A 21842-nucleotide genomic window follows, 5' to 3' on the forward strand; every position below is an offset into this window, starting at 1 on the left:
AGTGGCAAAGCTTATTTATAATTTGTGTTTGTTCTATAATATTATTGTTGTGTGATTTTTTACGGCTTACATTCTAACAAAATTAAGCAAATTTGTCACTTGCGCGACATAAATAGTTAGAGTTGGGGGAATGCCTTGGCCCATCAACAGGCGCAACTCATTACCATGCACAATTAGAACCTTTCAGACAAAGGTCGTTCAATTAAAGGGTTGGTTGTCTTTTGGATGTTATTTAACCTAATATCCTTGGGGATATCGCAATCACTTTAAACCTCGAAGGAGAATTCCGCCCTTACGAGGTAAGGTAAGGTAAGAATGATATCCACCCTCTATACCCCATACCATTCTCTCTTACTGAATGAACGAACTGATCAATAAATGAGGTTATTAGCAACCTAAATTGACGACAATTTCACTTGTTCAATTGTTATCACGTTGATATTTATGTATTCACAGTACAAATTTATCATGGATCGGCAGCCGCCCTTCACTATTTTGGTCCAGTTGCGGTTGCAGGTTATTGTGGAATTAAGTTTTTACTTGAAATCTGGTTAGATGCGGCATGTTTTATTCAAAAGATAAATAATTGCGGCTTTAGCGAGAACATTAATTGCAGCCGCTTAATTTATGTACATTTTGTCAGGTTTACAGTTAGTTATCCATGCGATGAACTGAAATTTAGTTGCCGAATGTGTACGCAGTTTCCTGGGTGTTTCCTCATCCTATCTCAATATTTACTACTAGCTAAAAATCTTCAAACTCCCCCCAAAAAAATCAAAATTTGAATGTATAACGATTTATACATTATAAATTTGAATTTTTCAAATTTTGATTTTTTTTTTGAAGTTTGAAGCTTTTTTAGCTAGTAGTAAATATTGAGCTAGGATGAGGAAACACTTAGAAAACTGCGTACACATTCGGCAACTAAATTTCAGTTCATCATCCATGCACAGTTCCAGATACGGAACATCCAATTACAGGTTCATTGTTTAAAGGACATAAAATCGTGTACCTACCTACATTAGCAAGATTTAGTTCAAGGGTACACCAAAAATAAAATCATATGGTGTAAACCTTAGACACACAAACATCATGTTACTTTTTTAGTTTTTGTCAAGGCATCTTAATATAAGTTTTAAGTAAATACGACACTTTTCTACGTCTTTAATGGTGAGTTTTGTACGAATTCAAGCAAAAAATGATGTTAGAAACATAAGATAAACAAAATATTTTTTTTCCTATTCATTCGAATCCGGTGGATAGTAACCGGTTCTCATCCATACGAAAAAAAACTATGTCAGGCATCGTATTATATCCAGCTTTCTACGAATATAAAAATGTACAATCATAAGATTAAAACTTCTATGTATATCCGCGGAAAGCCGTTTATAATACGATGCGAGAAATAACTATTATGGTTATAAGTTTAAAATCGATAAAATTAATGACTTTAAAATATTTATTCATAAATCTTGTTAATTTTATATTAAATTGACTGTAACAGGAGCTTGCATTATTAAACTATGATTTTTTGCAATCATAAGGGAAAATAGGATGACAATAACCATGAGACAATAGCCGATAAATTGATGTACATCTCCAATGATGATACACAAAATTACCCCTTCCGTAGATTTCAATTAGTGGTTGAAAATTTTGAACACTCAACTTAATAAATCATCCAATCAAAATTTATTAAAGTCCCCAAAGTTGTTAAGCCAACGAATAAGAATATTATAAAACTTTAATGCTTCATCATCATAAGAATCATCGTTCTAAATCTAAATTTAATCCAAGAAAAATGTGTTAAAATAGCTTGAGTAAAACTTTTATGTTACAAAAATTTTCACTTAGGGATTAATATTGATGGGACTATTTTAACACGCCTAAATAATAAAATCTGAAACAACCGAACACACCCTCAATCTAGAAAACTTCGTTCGTAATAATTTTTTAATGCAGTTAAATGTGCATTACTTTATTCTAACAAATTGCAATATCAACAAATATTAATAAATTACAAATTCAATAAGATAGCAATAAATATGAAAAATAAATGAGAAAAATGTACTTCATACTTTTACAGTTTTATTTTTTATATCTATTTAATGGTAGACAAAATGGCAACAGAATCGTATAAAAATGTTGATAAAAACTCACATATAGCATCGCGTATTGGTATAGAATATTTTTGTTACGACTTGAATATACCGTAATTTTGCTCACTATAGTTATACGCCCCTCTGCGTAGGTCATAAATGTACATTTACAATAGAGTATAATTAGAACATTTAAGTTTCAACATTAAAAATATAAATAAATATTAAGGATCTAAAGGGATAAGACAATGGACGATACATTGATATACATATACAATACATCGCTCTAATTACAGTAAAAATTTACTTTTTTCTGTAGATTAAAAGTAATTGTGAGAAAGTTTGGACGGTTTGTGCAACCCAATCATGATTTTTAAAAAGTCCCCAAAGATTTAAGGTAACAGTTGATAGATTGTATCTTTCTACTTTAGTTACCAGTGCAATTTCCCCTCTTTTCCTGGTAAATATTGGTCGGGGGAGAAAAGGTTGTAGATATAATAAACCTTAATTGTCTTTTTCAACCCTCATTACAAAATTAGGTATTAGGTATGGCCATCAAGAAATACATCTCAGAGAAATATACTAATTTTAGAGATAGCTCTACCTACATATCTAGAAAGACTCTAAAGTTTATACTGGCCAATCTATCTTTTGTCTATTATAAGTCTGTAACTATTAGGGCAAAGTTTTTTTCCTGGTCATGATCAAGATCAGAATAACAGGATTTCTGTTGTATTATATGTAATTTAGAAATAGGTGCTACAAATCCTGCAAATTTACCAACAAATATTTCCAACTGTTTTATAGAAAACGGGGTGTAAACTACCAGGGAGCGCAGGATATAAGGGGCGCACCATAGCGCACAAAAATAACCTTCCCAAATTCTTTTACCTAAAAGTAATGTACGTTTTCCTTGATATCCCCTCAAAAAATTAAAACTCACATTTAATAAAATGTAAAATGTTAAAAAGTAACCTCTTCAAAATATTTTACCTACAAAATATTGTACTTATTCCTTGAATTGTCTAAAAAAAATTGGAATCAAATATAATGAAACAATCAATATTTATTACATTGTATTATAAACAGCTTTCTGGGGATATAAAATGTGCAATTATAAGATTAAATCATGTTTTTTTTTTTAGCCTGGTGATGCCGAAGACTCAGGCTAAACAAATCGGGTTTTAATCTTATAATTGTAAATTTTTATATTTGTAGAAAACTGGATATAATTGGATGCTAGACATAGTTTTTTTGTATTGATGAGAACCATTTATAATCCACCAGTTTCTAATGAATACGAGAAAACAAGTTAAACTTCTTTTGCATACAAATACAAAGATAATAAAAAAAACAAGAATTATGGAATGACAAATATTTCATTAGCTTAATGGAAGATTCTAATGAAAAGTGGTGCAAAATAATACAAAACGAATGCAATCATAACAGAAAGTTTCAAGTTTTTGATAAATGCAATTTGCTTATGTTTACTATTTATCAGATTTAAGTGGAAAGAGCACAAGTATTTTACAATTTTAACTTAAAGAATTTAAGTAAATATAATGCAACCATTATGTGATAATTATAAATAACTATTTTAGCCATAACTAAGATGTTGTCCTCTTGATATCAGGTTGACTTTATTGCTTGACTGATCTGACCATTCTCCAGTTCTCTGGTTTTCACTAACTGGCACATCTCGTATTGGAAAATATGATTCTCGTCTGAAAAGATATCTGTTATAGTCCCTTTCATGGCAAAGCCCCCTAAGGGGAAATTGATCATATTTTCAAATAGCTTTTGAAAGGTCATTTCAGGTTAGGTTAGGTTATATTGGGTTAGGTGATTGTCCCGCAGGATTAGGCAATTGGCCAACAGGGGCTAGAAATAGGAGAAAAGCTACTGTAAAAATACGAAGAAACACCATTCATGAGTTGTTGCCACGAAAGGGACTATACCCAAAAAATCTTGCAATGAATTTAAAAGAATCTTATTATAAGAAGTAATTCCTGTCTTGTCAGTAAATCAATCTGTGTATATTGAAAGGAAAAATTGGGTGAATTTTGTATTTTGAAAGACAATTGAGGATAAAATTGTGCACAACTCTAATTTTGATAAACAAAACTACCAATTTTGTAGATTAAGATTATTGGTTGAAAAGTTGTGACACTCCTGGTTTGTACAACTAATCAGGGTTGAATTGAAAACATATAACTCTGGGTACTCAAATTATGTCCAGTTCAATGTCCCATACCTCCATTTTCATCATTGAATGCATTAATAATATAAATGTCATTTTTGCGTGTTATGACCATCTTCAGCCTTGTTTAGTCATAAATTTGAATCACCACTTCTGTCCAACGCGACGATTGAATAATTCGGAGCTCTTTTTATTTGCAAATTTATATAACTTTGCAAATTTGTATAACTTTCAAAGTTTTAAAAAGGATTATGTCAATAAATTTGTAATTTTTTTGATGAAGTTCAAAATTTTTGGAGTTTAAGCTTTATCTTAGTAGTACTTTTGATTTGGCCGTTTTACAACAAGTTTTTTTCTCCATAAAATGTCTCAACATTCCCTACCCTAATCTTTTCCCCCTTCCCATTATCTTTATTGAAACCTTCCCTCCCATTTCTTAGCATTTTTTTCGCTCCCCCAATCCGTTTTAGGTGTAACGCTTATTGTTTCCTTGTATGACTAAGCATTTTTCGTAATGGGTGTCCCGGGTTAATTTGGGTGACCCAGGGATCTTAGGGGATAAGACAATGAGGGGATAAATGAATGTACACCCACAATTACGATTAACAATGCCCTGGAATTTTTCAGTATAACATTTTTACTATTTTAGACATTGAAGGTTTGAAGAAAGCAATCAAAGTATCCAAAGTAGCCCAAATTTTAAGGTACCGTTATACCAATATGACAGTCCAATGTCACCAAACTCCCTGGAGTATCTAAAAATGCCCTAAAAATCGTTGATAACTATTATTTTTCGGAAAGTTTAAAACTGGGTCTACAAATTTGTTGGGCTCTATTTGTAAAAATATTACAGATAATTACATCTTAGAAAAGTAGGGCTTTGCAGCCGCAGTCGCTTGTTATACAATTTCTATATCAAAACCGCAGCTGTACTAAGTTAGCCGTAAAGTGTATCTATTTACAGCTGCAGCCGCAAAACATATTTATTTATTGCGGCTAAATGGAGAAAGATAAGGTAATCTGGCTTTAAATGCAAATGTGTAACCTTAAGAGGAACCAAAGCCGCAGACGAGCCTCACTAAAATTGCGAATATGCCGAGCCGTGCAGAATATTTAACAAAACTCTTTGTTTAAGGTCAAATTTGCAAGGCCAATTTTTGCAACAAAATGTCTACAGATTTATAGACTTAGTTCTAATTTATAGAAACAGTTTTTAAAGAAGTAAAATAAATAGAACAAAGGCAAAACTGGGCTCTAAAATTTTCTGCAAATGCTTTTCTTGAAACAAAAAGTTTTTGTTGATGGAATAGATAAAGCAATACCGGAAGGTAACTTGTTTTGTATAACTGTTAGGGTTTTATTGGCTAATTAAAACGAGGCTAATGCGAGAATTATCTACTCAAGTGTCGCTTTGTAATATAGCATCTAGGGACTATATATTCGAAGTTATGTGTAAGGGAAGAAAAAAAGCTTAAAACCAAACTCAGGATTTTTTTACATAAAATAAAATAGCCTTAAACCAACCCGGGACCTATAAGAATTGTAAAGAAGAACCATGTCGTTTGGATGGTTAGTGAGATCCTTCGCTACAGACAAAAAAAGGTTATTACTTTACATAATAGGACTAGCGGCTACGCCCCTAGAAGCCTCTAGTGACACTTTAAATGTTTTTTTTTTATATTTTAAATACAATTTATAACGTTTGACGTTTATGTTAGCGTTGAACTCTCTTTCTAAAATCGAGAACGTAAAAAAAATTTCGATCGGTTCAGCGGTTAGCGAGATCCTTCGGTACAGACACACAGACAAACAAACATCCTGTTACTTTAGTATAAGGATTATGTGTAAGGGAAGAAAAAAAGCTTAAAACCAAACTCAGGATTTTTTTTACATAAAATAAAATAGCCTAAAACCATCCCGGGACCTATAAGATGCTTCAATGTAAAGGAACCATATCGATTGGATGGTTAGTGAGATCCTTCGCTACAGACAAATAACCTTATTACTTTATAAAATAGGATTATCTTCAGCCGTTTTATTTGATTTTAATAATAAAACAAAAAAGGTATTTTGAATATATTATTGCAAAAAGTATAATTTGTCTTTTTGGCATTATCACTATCACACTATCATGTATTGCAGCAATTTTGCATTTAGGACTTTTTGTATTAAAAGGGGTCGGTAGGGGACAGAAAAACAGACTAAACCCATCTTAAATCTAATGTGAAGTATCTATATAACGAATAACTCAATCGTTTTTGAGATTAGCATGCTTCTTTATAATTATTCATATCTAAAAAGATACATTCCAACCCACAAATTGTAAAATAAATAGTTCTATATTATAAACCTAAAAATTTATAGTCAATCATTTTTCAATAGTTGCCCCACCTATGATATTTCATGTTCTTGTTTTACTTTGTTCTCAACGCACTTTCATGTTTGAAAGTGAAAATAGATAAAGAATGGAGGGTTACCGAGATCATGAGGGATAAGATAATAGACGATGATTGTGGTACATCCCCAATAATGATATAAATTCTGTATTGACTAAAAGTTTGGAGCTGCTAGTTAAAACTGACCAAACAAAATGTAATTAAAGTACCCAAAGTTGTGTAGGCAAAGAATAAGAGTACATAAGTCCCTGAAAGGTACCCAGTGCTTAACATATTTAGGTCAGGTCATGAGAGGTGTGTGATAGATTCCGCCAAAATTATTTCATCTTGGTTAAATTGCATTTTTTATTGGTTGTGTATAATATTTAAATACAATATTGATTGGGTTGTACAAACGTTTAGTGACCAAACTTTTCAACCATTAAGTTTAATCGCAAGAAGGGGTAAGTTAGTTTATTGTTCTGAGTTCTACTATTTATTTGAAATTGATAACTCACCGTCATCAGAATGTCTATAAAGTATTATTTTATAAGCGCGAATCTTGATGACATGAATAGTTAGTATTGAAAATAAGAACATTTCAAAACCAAATCTAATTGGCTGAATCATGTCAAGACATTTTAACATCCTAATATAGAAGCAACGGGAATTCTGAATATCAGTCCGTATAATCTGTCATATAAAGTTTCTACAATATAATATCACGTCCAAGCATTATTTGAGGAGGTTAAATGAGGGGTTTCTAAGGATTTAGGGGGGTAGTTTCATGTATTTTTAACCCTTTACAGTCGGGCCCCTTGCCGCACCTTAATCGGTCGGGGGGGGGGGGGGGCGTTCAACGCCCCCCCTAATTATCTCAGTTCCTATTAGAGCTAGAGGGCTAAATTTTTTTGTGCAAGTCCCCTGTTTGATAATGAATTTCCGACCTTTTATAAGTCTAAGTCAATTTTCGCTTCCTTCACCCTTTTATTTAACAACCTTTGTTTTTAGGTCTTTTTTTATTTAAAAATTTCAAACGGCTGTAATTTTCTTATTTTTGAAGCTAGAAGAAAAATTTTTTCCCAGAAAATGTTTATTTTTATGTAAATTTTACATTAGAAATATCAAAATATAAATTTCAGCGGCCGCAGCTGTACTTGGCAGCTGCCAACCGCCGCAGTCGGCGGTCGGCGGGAAAACGGCGGCGGATCTTCATGAAATTTTAATACGTTATGTAGACATGTAAGAAAAGCTTAAGTTTAAAATTTGAAGTCTCTAAGTCAAAAATTGCGGCCACAGGCGCTTTTAAAGATTTCTGGAGACCTGGAGGATCAGGAACTGCAGGATCAGGAACTGCAGGATCATACCTGGAACCTGAAAGTGACTTGAACACCTGTATTTTATATAAGGATGTACTACTAGAGGATTTTTTAGTATTTTGGTATGATAAAATGCTTTGTTTTAGTCAAAAAAATATTTTTGCTCTTTACCTGGATGACCCTGCCAGGTTTGCTGGCATCCTGTGCCCGCCAGGATGGAGATATTCAAAAAATTCCAACTCTCAGTTGTGTGTCATACCCATACTTAAAAAGTCAAGCAGTTTGGGCTCTTTATCTTTCACACACAGAAAATGAGATAGAAAAAACCGGATGGGGGGGCGTTCAACGCCCCCCCCCCCCGACCGTTAAGGGTTAATAATTTATAAAATGTAAAATGAGAGGATTAAAAGTTTGAGGGTGGTTAACACTTCTCTACCCGTAAAATTGACGACTATGCTTCCAAAGTAGTAAGTTTTTTTATATGTAATTTAAGATTTTGATTACTACGGAAGTGATTGAGTTTTCTATTTTTTGGAAGTTTCACTTAGGTCCTGTATGGTTTTAGGTTAGATAATATATATATAGATAAGTTTAATAACTATAAAAGTTTAATATAATTTTTATACACTCGATAATCGCAAGAAAAAAACTTGGGCTTGGAGCTCTGATTACACTTCTGAATACATAAATATACAGACTTTAGACATTTATGTGACCCAGATTCTTTTATACTTTCTTCAACATTTTCTTTCTTTACACTTTTCTAAAGCTTTTCTGCATTAATGGTTTGACTACCGTACGGGTAGAACTTATCGTTAAGCATGATATAATTGTCCTATTGCTTTCAACTTAACATGAAGATTCCAATAAGAGCTAGAGCCGTACAATTAAAAAGCAAAAAAGATCTTTATTTTTATCAGTCATATAACACTATTCATATAAGACATTTAGGATGTTATGTTATAAGAAAAACACCTCCATGATCAAGTCAAAAATGTAAGTATGTCCAAGTTCAACATGCTGTATTTAAGAAATTTTGGGATAGATTTGTTTTTTTTTTGTTTAGACTTTTAAGTAGAATTGAATAACGGTTGCGTTGATACTTTACATTTGTTAACGTTAGTATGTCTGGCCGTCTGATTTGCTGAGCTTCGCTTTTATGTATGTTGTCCTCCTTGTTCAGTATGAGTGGACTGTCCTAACATTTGTCCATGTACACATTTTAGTTTTTTACCAAATTCTTGTAGAGATAGGACAAGGGAAGATGAGTAAATCTTCCCAATTTTTGTTTGTTTGTTTTATGAGTGGTGTAGCAGGAAGGGAGGGGACATTGGACTGATCAGCCACGCAGCTTACAAGTACACCTAATAAGATTAACCCTTTACAGTCGGGCCCCTTGCCGCACCTTAATTGGTGGGGGGGGGGGGCGTTAAACGACCCCCTCCCTATTATCTCAGTTCTTATTAGACCTAGAGGGCTAAATTTTTTTGTGCAAGTCCCCTGTTTGATAATGAATTTCCGACCTTTTATAAGTCTAAGTCAATTTTCGCTTCCTTCACCCTTTTATCTAACAACCTTTGTTTTAGGTCTTTTTATTTAAAAATTTCAAACGGCTGTAATTTTCTTATTTTTGAAGCTAGAAGAACATTTTTTTTCCAGAAAATGTTTATCTTTTTCTAAATTTTACATTAGAAATATCAAAATATAAATTTCAGCGGCCGCAGCTATACTTAGCAGCTGCCAGCCGCCGCAGTCGGCGGTCGGCGGAAAAACGGCAGCGGATCTTTATGAAATTTTACTACGTTATGTAGACATGTAAGAAAAGCTTAAGTTTAAAATTTGAAGTCTCTAAGTCTAAAATTGCGGCCACAGGAGCCTTTTAAAGATTTCTGGAGACCTGGAGGATCAGGACCTGCAGGATCATACCTGGAACCTGAAAGTGACTTGAACACCTGTATTTCATATAAGGATGTACTACTAGAGGATATTTTAGTATTTTGGTATGATAAAATGCTTTGTTTTAGTTAAAAAAATATTTTTGCTCTTTACCTGGATGACCCTCCCAGGTTTGCTGGCATCCTGTTCCCGCCAGGCTGGAGATATTCCAAAAATTCCAACTCTCAGTTATGTGTCATACCCATGCTTAAAAAGTCACGCAGTTTGGGCTCTTTATCTTTCACACACAGAAAATGAGATAGAAAAAAACCGGAGGGGGGGGGGGCGTTCAACGCCCCCCCCCCCCACCGTTAAGGGTTAACTTTTAGCTGCAGATGCTGTTAGCCATACGACTTTTCCCAAAAAAAATTGAGTTACGGCTTAACTTGCAGCTTTTAACAAGCTGCAGTCGCACATACCGCGCAAAATTTAGAATGTTTGGCAGTTTGGAATAAAAATCAGCAACTCTAGCCAGCGGCCAACCTCATCCGCAGGTATCAAGAAATGAGATAATGTTGTAACTTAATTTCTAAATTGCTTGTTTTTGTTATTGAAAAAAACATGATTTAGAGAAAAATCCAAAATTGGTTATTTAGCATTACAAAGTACTATTTGTTGTATTATTATTTTAAGTACTAGGGGATTCGCCCCTAGCTTCTAGCCCCAAGAGGTAATTTTAAAAAAAGTACGCCTACTAAGGTGCTCCTACTACTTTCTATTTCAAAAAATAGTGAGGGGGATTTTTCTGTCTTTTTGGGGAGGAGGGGTTGGGGGTGTCCCACCCCCCAAGAAAATAGCCAAAAACCACCACAGGATCAGTATCCCTGAAGAGTAGAATCCGATCGGTTGAGTGGTTACCGAGATCTTAAGGGACGGACAGACGGACTAACATCATTCTACTTTGTATTATAGATATAACAAGGACAACAACATACAACAGGGTGCAGCATTTAATCAAGAACTATCAGGAAGGATGTTTGAATGCAATTAATGCTGACACCAAAATCTGTATGAGTACGTTTTATCATTCGTTTACTTAAAAACTTTGGGGACTTTTATATTATCTTTATTGGTTAAACTAGAAGTGTCCAATTTTTTCAACCAATTAGTTTTTACTACAAGATTTGTAATATTGATTTGGAGGGGGGATGAATGTCCATTGTCTTATCCCTTAAGATCCCTTTTTTTTTGTCAACTTGACTCAAGCACTTTGAAACGTCAAAAGTAGGTCATATTATAGTATGGAGTAGCTGCACTAAAATATTTTCACCAAAAATAAAAATACAGTAACCGAAGTTTATATATAGGACAATCTTAAAGATTTAAAAGAAGTGTTTCTAGGAAAATGCAAAGAAATTTAAAATCTTCCTGAAATTGAATTCTTGGTATCGTAGCCTTGGAGGGAAGGAAATATTTGCAGGGATAAGACAATGGCCGATAAAATTTATGTACATTCCTAATTATGATAAACAATAAAACCCCTTCTGTAGATTACAATTAATGGTTGAAACGTTTAGAAACTCAACCAAATGAACCAGATAATCAAAAATTAATAAAAGTCCCTAAAGTTGTTAAGCCAAGGAATAAGAAAACGTTATTATAAGACTTTGGGGAATATTCTATAACTTGTACTAGTGCTAAATGGTATATAAACACACGTTCTCTCATTTGTTACCTTAAAACATTGCAGGCTTTAAAACACACGATTGAGTAGCAAGAAAATGAGTAAAGCCCCTCCACAGATTTAGACGTCATACGATATATAAACCAATGAGAGGCTAGCATAAATTTTACCATTAGTTAATTACAGTGTATACTGGCCTCTTTTTGGCTATAAGACAATGGCCGATAAATTTATGTACATATACCCAATGATGATTCACAAATCACCACTTCTGTAGATGAAAATTATTGGTTAAAACGTTTAAACACTCAATTTAATGAATCAACCAATCAAAATTCAGTTGTTTAGCCAAGCCAACGATTAAGAAAGTGTTATTATAAAACTTTGGGGAGTAGTGTAACAAACAGCCCATTGTCCCCTCTCTCTCTCTCTGCATTATTGGCCATTAGTTTTACAAATATCTTCTCACTTTTGGGCTCTAGAACTTTGGATTATTTTTTAAACATGATTGGTTGGTTCAAAATCTTATTTCAACAATTTCAATCTACAAATGGTTAATTTTGTTTATCATAAAAGGGGAAATACATAAAATTATCGTATATTTCATTGCCTTATCCCTTAAGGTCCCAGCAATATAAGATTTGAATTTAACAAATAGTGTGTCAACCAAAAGCTTTAAGTTTAAGAGGAATAAGTTCTCGTAAACTGACGTCACTTTTTTCCAAGATTTTTAAGTATTGTACAATTAACGGCTATACGAATACCTTACTAATTTAAGAACATACAAAATATGGACAAATAAACTATTTTATTATTATTTTGTTGCTTTTAACAATATGCATTCGATCGTTGTTGGTGAGGTGATAGGATCGAATCTTAGCCCAAAGCTGTGTCATAACTATAGAATGGTTAAGAATGGTTCCTACTGCTGATATGTCAGGTGCACAATATAAATACTTAGTGTGTGGGGAATGCCTTGGCCCATAAAGAGGTGCGACTCATTACCAGGCACACACAAAGGTCGTGCAATTAAAGTGTGGGTTGTCTATTGGATATTACTTAACCTAATATCCACCCGTGGGCGTTAGAGTATTGCTTCCCATTACAAGCGGATGATGCCATTGGGTTCTCTAGATAATAACTCGAAATCAAAGTAGAATCCCATCCAAATGAGGTAATAGGTAACAAAATATTAATAACTAAGAACAAGTAACAAGTTCCACAAACGCAAAGATCTACAAACACAGACATTTAGAAGAATCAGTTCTATTAAAATTTAAAATCTCTTAAAAGTCTAAACAAAATTTTTGTTCATATTTGGTGCAAATCTACCTAGTATCAATTGTTTAATATAATAATACCTCTAAAGATTTAATTGATCTAGCTTTTAACCCTTACAGATCGGGCCCCTATTCCCACCTTAATAGATCGGAGGGGTGGGGGGGGGGGGTCATATTGACCCCCCCTCTATCTCGGCTTCTGTTACAGATAAAAATGTAAAATTTTTTGCTGGTGGTTCATGTGTATTTTTAGAGAAAATTACTTTTTCTAGTCATAGCGGGCAGGCCGCTCCTTAGCCGCTTTTTAGCGGCCAGCCGCTAAATTTTAAAACAGCTGTAGAGCAGCCAATTTTGCAGCTAGGATGACCAAATTTTAGGACGAACTTTTATTTTTCATAAAAAAAAAATTACTTTTTCTGATCATCGCCAAAAAACAGCAAATAACGGAAACCTCCATTTTCGGCGGTTACGGCGGTAAAACTGCGGTTGGCGGCGCCAATTAATATTTTTATCTGTTTATTATTGCTCTAGGATTTACCAAAAAAAATTATACGTCTCTAGCTGTAATAGAAGCCACGATATTCATGATATATGTCTGTAGTAAAAGCCGGACAAAAATCAGTCATAAAGTCGGTCAGGGTGCGGTCAAACGGTCATAACACCACTTTTCTCATAAGGTCATTGATATCTCAGTATTCACCAAAAAAATTTTAGGTTTCTACCTTATATACAAAGTCATAATGTAGAAATTAAGATTTATTTAGAAATTTTTTTAAATTTTGGTGCTACCCAACCGACTTTGACCGGACACCACGACCGACACAGACCAGATATACTAATAAAATCAACTCTTGCCGACGTATAATTACTAAACTTAAAAAGTCATGAAGTCACAACTCTCTATCTTATCTACAAAAAAAATGACATTGAAAAAATAGAGGGGGGGGGTCAATATGACCCCCCCCCCCCCGATCTGTAAGGGTTAACTTCGTCCATAATTGTCATAAGAATTATTATTTCACATCATATGAATAAGAAAATTTTATAATATTAAATAAATGTTGCCAAAACCTAATAATCATTATGTATAATTCACATGGACACACTGATTTTCTGGTAATAGTTACAGAGTTTCTAAATTGTATCTTATCGGTACAGGAATTATAAAGCTAATTTTAAAATTATAAGAAGATAAAAAAGTAAAGTGAAACTGTATAAAGCACGCCTTAAATTTTGTACAGTACATTTACTTTAAAAAATCGTAACATATTGTAGTAAAAATGACCTTCAATTATCTATCTATCTATTATAGGTCCACGCTATTTCCAGGGGTCTAAAGACATGAGACGATAACTTTATGTACATATACAACAATGATGACCTTCAGTAGATTGTATTTGTTGGTTAAAAAGTTTGAACACAATTATTTTGAACAAACCAATAAAGCTAACGAGATAATGTTTTAATAGCAGAAATAATGTATAGCCAACAAGCTAAATGAATGAAAATAATATTTAGGGTGCAGATAAAAGGTCGCCTTTTTATTACAATTTCTTGGCCCCAAAAATCACGAATTCTTTACAAATATAATATTTTAATTGATTCGGTTGTTGGTTAGGACTGGAACCATTATAATTTACATTCCAATGTCCTGTCCCTACCTGTGTTGTGTATTCTCAAGATGATACTAATTTAGACATTCATTGCAGTGGTCATCAATTATTTTTTTGACGCCTCACAGTGCACTTGGGGTCATTGTTTATTTAACCATTGGTTTATAGCTTCAAGGGAGGGAATGAGGGGGGTATTGAATTAAAATATTCATAACATGATTTCATATTCGTTGGCTTAAAAACTTTAGAGAGTTTTCATTTAATCCTGATATAAATCTTAAAAGGGATAAATTTGTTTATTGTAATTTTAGAGTTGAACATCAATATGATGTTAAAAGATCCGTGAATTTAACTAATTTAAACTTTTTTTCTGTATTTTTTCTTTGTTCACAATTAATTTTATTAAATTGTAAACAATGTCCGTTATTTACCAGTCATGTTGCCAAAATAATATCCCATTCGTGCAGGGATCTTAAGGGATAAGACAAAAGATGATCAATTTAAGTTGACAAAAGTACCCCTTTCTTATCTGTGAAAAATTTCAATTTTGCTTTTCTGCAATTTTTTAAAATCATAAAAGTCACTAATGACCATATGTTATCGAAAAGTGTTTATAAAATTGTATCCTAGTAACAGTACACTTATGTTTCATTGATAATTATAAGACGGAGTCCCAGAAAATGCCATTTCTCGCGGTCATACGCGGTCATGCGTCGTGTTGGAGGGTGACGCAAATTTCAGATCTCAGATTTCGCAAATTAAGAACAATTTATCTTATTTTTCAGCAAATTCAATAATCTTGCAAGCATCGCTTTTATCTTATATAGAAAAATTTGCGTCACCCCTCAAACATGACGCATGACGGCGTACGACCGCAAGAAATGGCATTTTCTGGGACTCCAAAATCAATAATAAAACCGATTCTGGTAGAATAGATTTATTACCCTAGATGGACTGTTAACACAATGATTCGTCCTACTTAAAAAAGGAATTTCTATCAGACAAATGTTTTGTTTACGTTATGTCACATACGAGTCCTTCCAATTATACAATCGACATTGTGTATTGATGAAATGTGTACATGTGTACAATAATATGGCCGAATTGTTCATCCGCTGTTTATCATTGGTCTAACTTTCTGTTTAGTTATCTAGATCTTCTATATCTTTTTGTGGTTTACAGTTTTATCGGTGTTTATTTGATAGATTTATCATTGTCCTGCCAAAAAAAAGGTCTAAAATTTTTAGAACATGGGCATGCCGTTAAAGAGGTGAAGCCGTTCAGGATACGGGCCTAACATAGGTTGTTAAAATATTAGCTAATTAACTAAAAGTTTGGCATGAAACTTTGGGTACTGTTATTAAGTCTTAAATGGTTGCTATAAACTAACATTGTCCAAACTTTTCCAGCAATAATTTTTTCATCTTAATTATATCAATTTCCTTCCGGTTAAGTAACTTTTTTTTATAAATCCCCCTGTAACCATACCATGAATAATTATTTATTTTCTTAATCTAAAGTATTAAGGCATTTGATGTGGTTTGATTATGGTATTATGCCTAGTTTGTTATTAAAACAGAGCTAACAAATAAAAATATTTCAAGGTTCTGCCTACGGCAGTTAAATTTCCCATTTTATAATTTATTTTTTCATTATCAAAATTTTAATTATAACCTACATCCCATTTTTAAAAGAGAAACTTTTATATAATTAGGGTCGGTCCGTTTGTGCGTCCGTGACGGATACCTTTTTTCGTTAATTTAAGCACGTTAGAATTTCCCTATCGATTTCAACTCTATTAAAGTATTACATATGTTATTCTGTTTGTCAGTCTATTTGTCAGTAAGTCTGTTTGTCAGTCTATTTGTCAGTCTGTCTGTTAGTCTGTTTGTCAGTCTGTTTGTCAGTCTATTTGTCAGTCTGTCTGTTAGTCTGTTTGTCAGTCTGTTTGTCAGTCTGTTTTTCAGTCTGTTTGACAGTCTGTTTATCAGTCTATATGTAAATTGTAGAATAGCATTGCTGTTATAAACATATCATGTTTTTTTACCATACGCACAACTTCTAAAATTGCGTCAGTTGTCGCTTTTAAACTAAAGTACATTGGTATAAAGTAGATTAATTCGGATTATACGGATTTTTTCACGCGCTTAATTTGGATTAAATTAGCCCTTTAGATACACTTTAATGATTTTGGAAAATAAATGCATGTTTGCTTTTTGTTGGTAATGCATTCATTATGAAAATTATCGCTACTCTACAACTTTGGCCAGGCCATTGTCCTTATGTATATCTTTTTAAAGGAAGGGGGGATCTTCATAGAATTTGTTTTAAAAAAGCATTATAAAAAAAACCGTTGAAATTAACAAAAAATACCTGTTTAAAGGAGGCTCTACAATTACATATAATTTTATTATTACATAATCTATAATACAAAGTAGCTTGATGTCTGTCCGTCTGTCTGTCCGTCCCTTAAGATCTTGGTAACCATTGAACTGATCAGATATACGTACTGGTCCTGTGGTGGTTTTTTTTTCTATTTTCTTGGGAGCTGGGACACCCCAAACCCCCAAAAAATCCCCCCACATTTTTTTGTTGTTGAAGATTTCCTTGGTCCTTTTACGAATTTCGCCTTAATTTTTTTTTTGATCACCTCTTGGGGCAAAGTCCCTAGAGGCTAGGGGCGAAGCCGCTAGTGTTTCAAAATGTACTTAACACTTAGTGTTACAATATCTGAATGTTCTTGTTTAGCAATATGCAATTTATGCATCAATTAGTTTGTTAGTACATCTAAATTAAAATTGTTAATGTTTTGCTAAATGTGTCTCTAGCTCCTCTATGACTAGCTAAGCGTATGAAACGATTTTTTTAATACCAGGGAAGGATGTGACATTTAATTCCCTAAAAATTTAAAAACTCGTCCTCTCATTCGCTTAATCTCCGTGATAAATTGGTCCAAACTGGCCGTGTCGAAACATTTCTTTCGGTAATTTTAATCTACTTAAGGGTTAATTTTGTTTATCATCACCAGTGATGTAGTCGTCCTATACTTATCCCTTAAGATCACTGCTGAGCTGGATCTTCAAATCATTTCAATGGTGCGCCAAATCGGGGTGCGCCGAATTTCAGCCAATCACAGCGCGGCATTTCGTAAAATGTTGTGCTCTCATTGGTGGAAAGTTGGTTCATCCCGATTTGGCGCACCATTGGAATGATTTAAAGATCCAGCTCTGATAATCTTACCTGGTATTTGAATTGAAATTTGTTATTGATGATCCATTTGATTCCATGTTGTCATTCGATGCTCCTCTTTTCTAAATACAAACAACACAAATTTAAAATAAATTCATATTGTGCGTGAACGTCTATTGTCTTATCCCTCAAGATCCCTGAGATGCCAGGGTAATTATACCTCCTACAAAAATCCATTTACGTACCTTACTACGAAATAAAAAAAATTAATTAGTCAAAAAAATTTTAAATAGCAATATTTTTCAATAGTACGTTTGTCTTAACCTCTTTTCGAGGAAGCTTTGTGTTTATCAAGATCGAAATTAATTCCTTATCATTATCCCAAATTAAGCGCAAATGTTGTCTTTTTTGACTTTCCTTTCATAAAGTGACGCGGTATGGATTGTTTATATTTTGATGCGCCACGTTCTTTACTTTTGAATGAGATATGAGTGTGTGAAGATTTCGGAGAACAAAAAATTGGCCTATCATTGGTCTCATAGTGCGTGAACAACCCTAGTATACCAGGGATTTGAAACCATAAGAACTTCAGGTAGAATTTGTTAATTTTATTAAGAGGAATGGTGTATAGGACGATTATATGTAGTTTTAAAAAGGCTTTAGCCAGCTAAGCATGAAACTTAATTATGATTAATATTATGTTTTAGTAATTTTTTATGTGCTTTTATTTTTGCATTTAACAATGATTTATTAAACCAAATAATTTTCCTTTAAAGCCAAAGTTTCCAAAGATTCTTAACCGTAGAGAAAAATGATTTTAAAAAAACAATTAAGATTACGTGGTTATAAAAACTGGAATTTTGTATTAATTGATTTTATAATTTCAGGACTTTGAAATAATTTCATCAATAAATCTATAATCAAACCTGCTGTTGAAACTTGATGGTTCCTGGTATTGGGGGTTTGTATGTTCGCCAACAGATCTCGAGAACTTCCCGCTAATTCGGAAGTCACACTCAACCAAAGTGTCATGGTTGAGACAATTTCAAAGGATCTGAAGAATAGGCGTTAGCATTCTTCAAGTGATCAATAGCATCTAGTGATTATTGATGCAATAAACTGTGACAATTTTTTCTGTGAAATAAGTACCTAGTGAATCAATATGCCACTAACCCAAAAGCAGAAAATTGAGCGAGCTATCGCTATTGGCAGTGAAAGGCTAGAGGTGTTTGACGAACAGTTAAAAGTGTTTTATGACAATCTAAAAGCCTGCCAAAGTTTTAGTTCATGTGAAAATGTGAATTTAAAATCAATTCGTGACATTTTTAGTGAGGTCAAGGACCAATCTGACCTAATAAAAAGTCTAAAACCTGCCGTGGAGACTAGTGAGCTGCACGAGTTCAAGCGTGATTTGGATGAAGCTAGTGAACAGAAAACTGTTGCAGATAAAGTTTATGCGTCGTTGGAGCAGTGTACAAAAATTCTGTACTGGCTTGACAATGATTCAGACGACGCGAGGTCAAGCACTGTCGCCAGGAACCTCGACGTCATTGAGAAGGTAGAATGGACATGGGAGTGCTTAAAATTTCCATGGAGTTGCGCCAAGAAGTACGTGATATGTACCGAAGGCTTAGAGAGATGGAACGTCGTTCATCTAACTTGGATGAGAGTGGGACACCTGCCATACTCTCCAGAAGTATGTCTGCCGTGGATATTCGGAGTTCCAACCCGCAGTATGGGCGCTGGGACAACAGTTTGCTGCCGTCCTTCGACGGTACAGATACAGATTACTCCAACTTTAAACAGGTCTTTAAGGATCTATGCGCTGGTTACGGATTTTCTGACCAGAGGTTAAGTCTGATGTTGTGTATGGAGAAGGTGATAACCAACCCGGAGCTACGCAAGCAAGTGTCAGCGATTAGAGATCATAATGAACAATGGTTGTTTCTCGATCAGATGTTTTTATCAAACACCCGCCGGTTCATGAAGATTTTAACTAAGCTGAACAAGATGAAACCTGTAGATAAACCTGTGGACGTGGTTAGTGCAATTGCTACCTTCAAGAGCACGATGCAGGAAGTAGAAGCCATCGTTGGTTCTGCAGCTAAGGATTACCACCACCTAACTCTTATTCATATTTTCAAAGACAAGTGCCCCGATAGCCTGAGAGAGAAAATTATGATGGAGCTAGGTAGCATGAACCAACCAAACATCCAGAAGATTGTAGAACTGCTGGAGAGGACCAGGGGAGCAATGTTGGCTGGTGATATGTCCTATGACACTAGCGCCGGCAAGAGAAATCGTGACAGAGCTGCCGCCGCGCAAGTATCTGGCCGCAGCGACAATAAGAATGGAAAGGCTGGAAAGGACAAGGCTTCCAAGTGGAACAGTACATGTCCTGTGGAAAGCTGCAAGGAGAAACACCCGATTTTCCGTTGCCTCACGTTTAAGAAGATGGATGTGGTTGACCGAAAGAAAGTTGTCCAGCAGAAAAAGTTGTGTGAACTCTGCCTGTGTGATGGCCACGCTGCTGACAAGTGTAATAAATCGGATAAGCTTGGTGTTTGTGGCACCAATAATTGCGACAGATATCATAGTAGGTTGCTCCATGAGGCTAGTGCTGGTGTGAATACAGTCTACAAGTCAAGTTCTGCACCCAGCCCCTGTACCTTCTTACTTCAGTTAGTTCCTGTTGTAGCACCTGGCGGTGGCACCTGCCACGCCACTGTCATGTTTGACTCTGGTGCAAATTTGCCACTTGTGTCTGAGAAGTTATCCAACAAGTTGAAGCTGAAATCTACCGGCAGATATACAACTATTTCTGTAGCTGACGGCAGTGAGTCTTCCTGCCGCAATGTTGTGTTTTATCTGAAGGATAAGGACGGTAATTTGAGGGAGTTTGAGGCAGCTGTCATGCCTACCCTCGGCGGGGCCAACGAGATGCGCTCGGTCCACCCAGAAACCGCCGCCGAAATATTTAAAATGCCGCCAGAAAGATTTACATATATTAGTGGAGGCTTAGATATCATCATTGGAAATACACATCCTGACGTGTTTCCATCAACCTACCAGAAAGTGGGCCAGTCTATGTTGTGGCGAACCATTTTTGGTAGTGGTTTTATCTGTACAAGTGCTGACGGTGGAGCTGGAGATCAAAAGTCGGCATATAAGGCTGTCAGTGTCAGTGGAGGCACCTTGCCAGACTTTCTGACGTCTGAATCGTTTGGCGTACAGCCGCAGGCACTTTGTCCAGGATGTACTGCCTGTCAAGAGTGCAAGGCTATGGCCGACGGCACTACCTGGGACCAGCGTGAGAGGCAGAGGATAATTGAGGCAGGTTTATCACTAGACTTGCAATCCAACAAGTGGACAGGTCAATATGCTTACATTGAAGATCCTCACACTTTGCCCTACAATGAGAGTTTAGCCCGCAAAATTGCTGAAAAGGATCGTGCCAAGATGGTCAAGGAAGGTACCTATGATATGTATGTATAGGTATTCAATGACGCCATATCCAGAGGCGTGTTTCAAAAAGCATCGCCTGAAGAGTTGAAGTATGAAGGGCCTAAGTCTTGTTCATCAATAGTGGTTGCTTTCAAGGAGGATTCAAGCTCCACACCCATGAGATTGTGTGCAAATAGTTCTCTGACGTTCAAGGGTACCAGTTTTAATAACATAATGCTGGGAGGTCCGCCGCCAATGCAGAAGATTTTTTATCATTTGTTGCTTTTCCGCGGTTACAAGGTTGGTTTAACCGCGGATATTTCCAAGTTTTATAACTCCATCCTGGCCACAGAGTTCGACAGCCAGATGAAGAGAGTTTTATTTTCCCCGACGCCAGACGGTCCACTTGAAATTTACCTGACCAAAGTTGTGAATTTTGGCGAGTTGGCTGCGGGAAATTTGGCGGTTACAGCCCTGAAGTTGACGTCCCGCCTGTTCGGCGGAAAGAGTGAAGCAGAGGTCAAGGAGATGTATGGAGAGGGTAACATTAATGGTAGTGAAATTGTTGCCAAACCTGAATTATGGAAGGAGCCACAAATACCTACCTACCCCGAGGAAGATTTCAAGTTACCTCAGATTCCAGTTGCAGTCAAGCTTGAGAAGCACAGCTTCATAGATGATGTTATTTCGGGAGCAGGATCTGTGCCAGAAGCCAAGGAGATGATGAAAGAAGCCGATAGAATTATCAGCAAAGGTAGTTTTTC

General features: G+C 35.0%; 1 protein-coding gene across 1 annotated transcript in view; it reads right to left on the minus strand.

The window, feature by feature from the left end:
• Positions 1-1968: 1968 nt before the first annotated feature.
• LOC145332607 (uncharacterized) overlaps positions 1969-21842 on the minus strand; it is a 48011-nt gene continuing 28137 nt past the window's right edge. Inside the window, exons 10-11 of the mRNA XM_080177615.1 lie at positions 17686-17756; positions 1969-3823 (exon numbers count right to left, since the gene is read on the minus strand). Of these exons, the coding sequence (XP_080033741.1) occupies positions 3697-3823; positions 17686-17756 (198 nt within the window). The 3' untranslated portion in view covers positions 1969-3696. The remainder of the gene's footprint in view (positions 3824-17685; positions 17757-21842) is intronic.

The sequence above is a fragment of the Acartia tonsa genome, chromosome 11 (assembly GCF_053477335.1).
Source record: "Acartia tonsa isolate MP-2025a chromosome 11, ASM5347733v1, whole genome shotgun sequence".
In the NCBI taxonomy this organism is placed as follows: Eukaryota; Metazoa; Arthropoda; class Copepoda; order Calanoida; family Acartiidae; genus Acartia; species Acartia tonsa.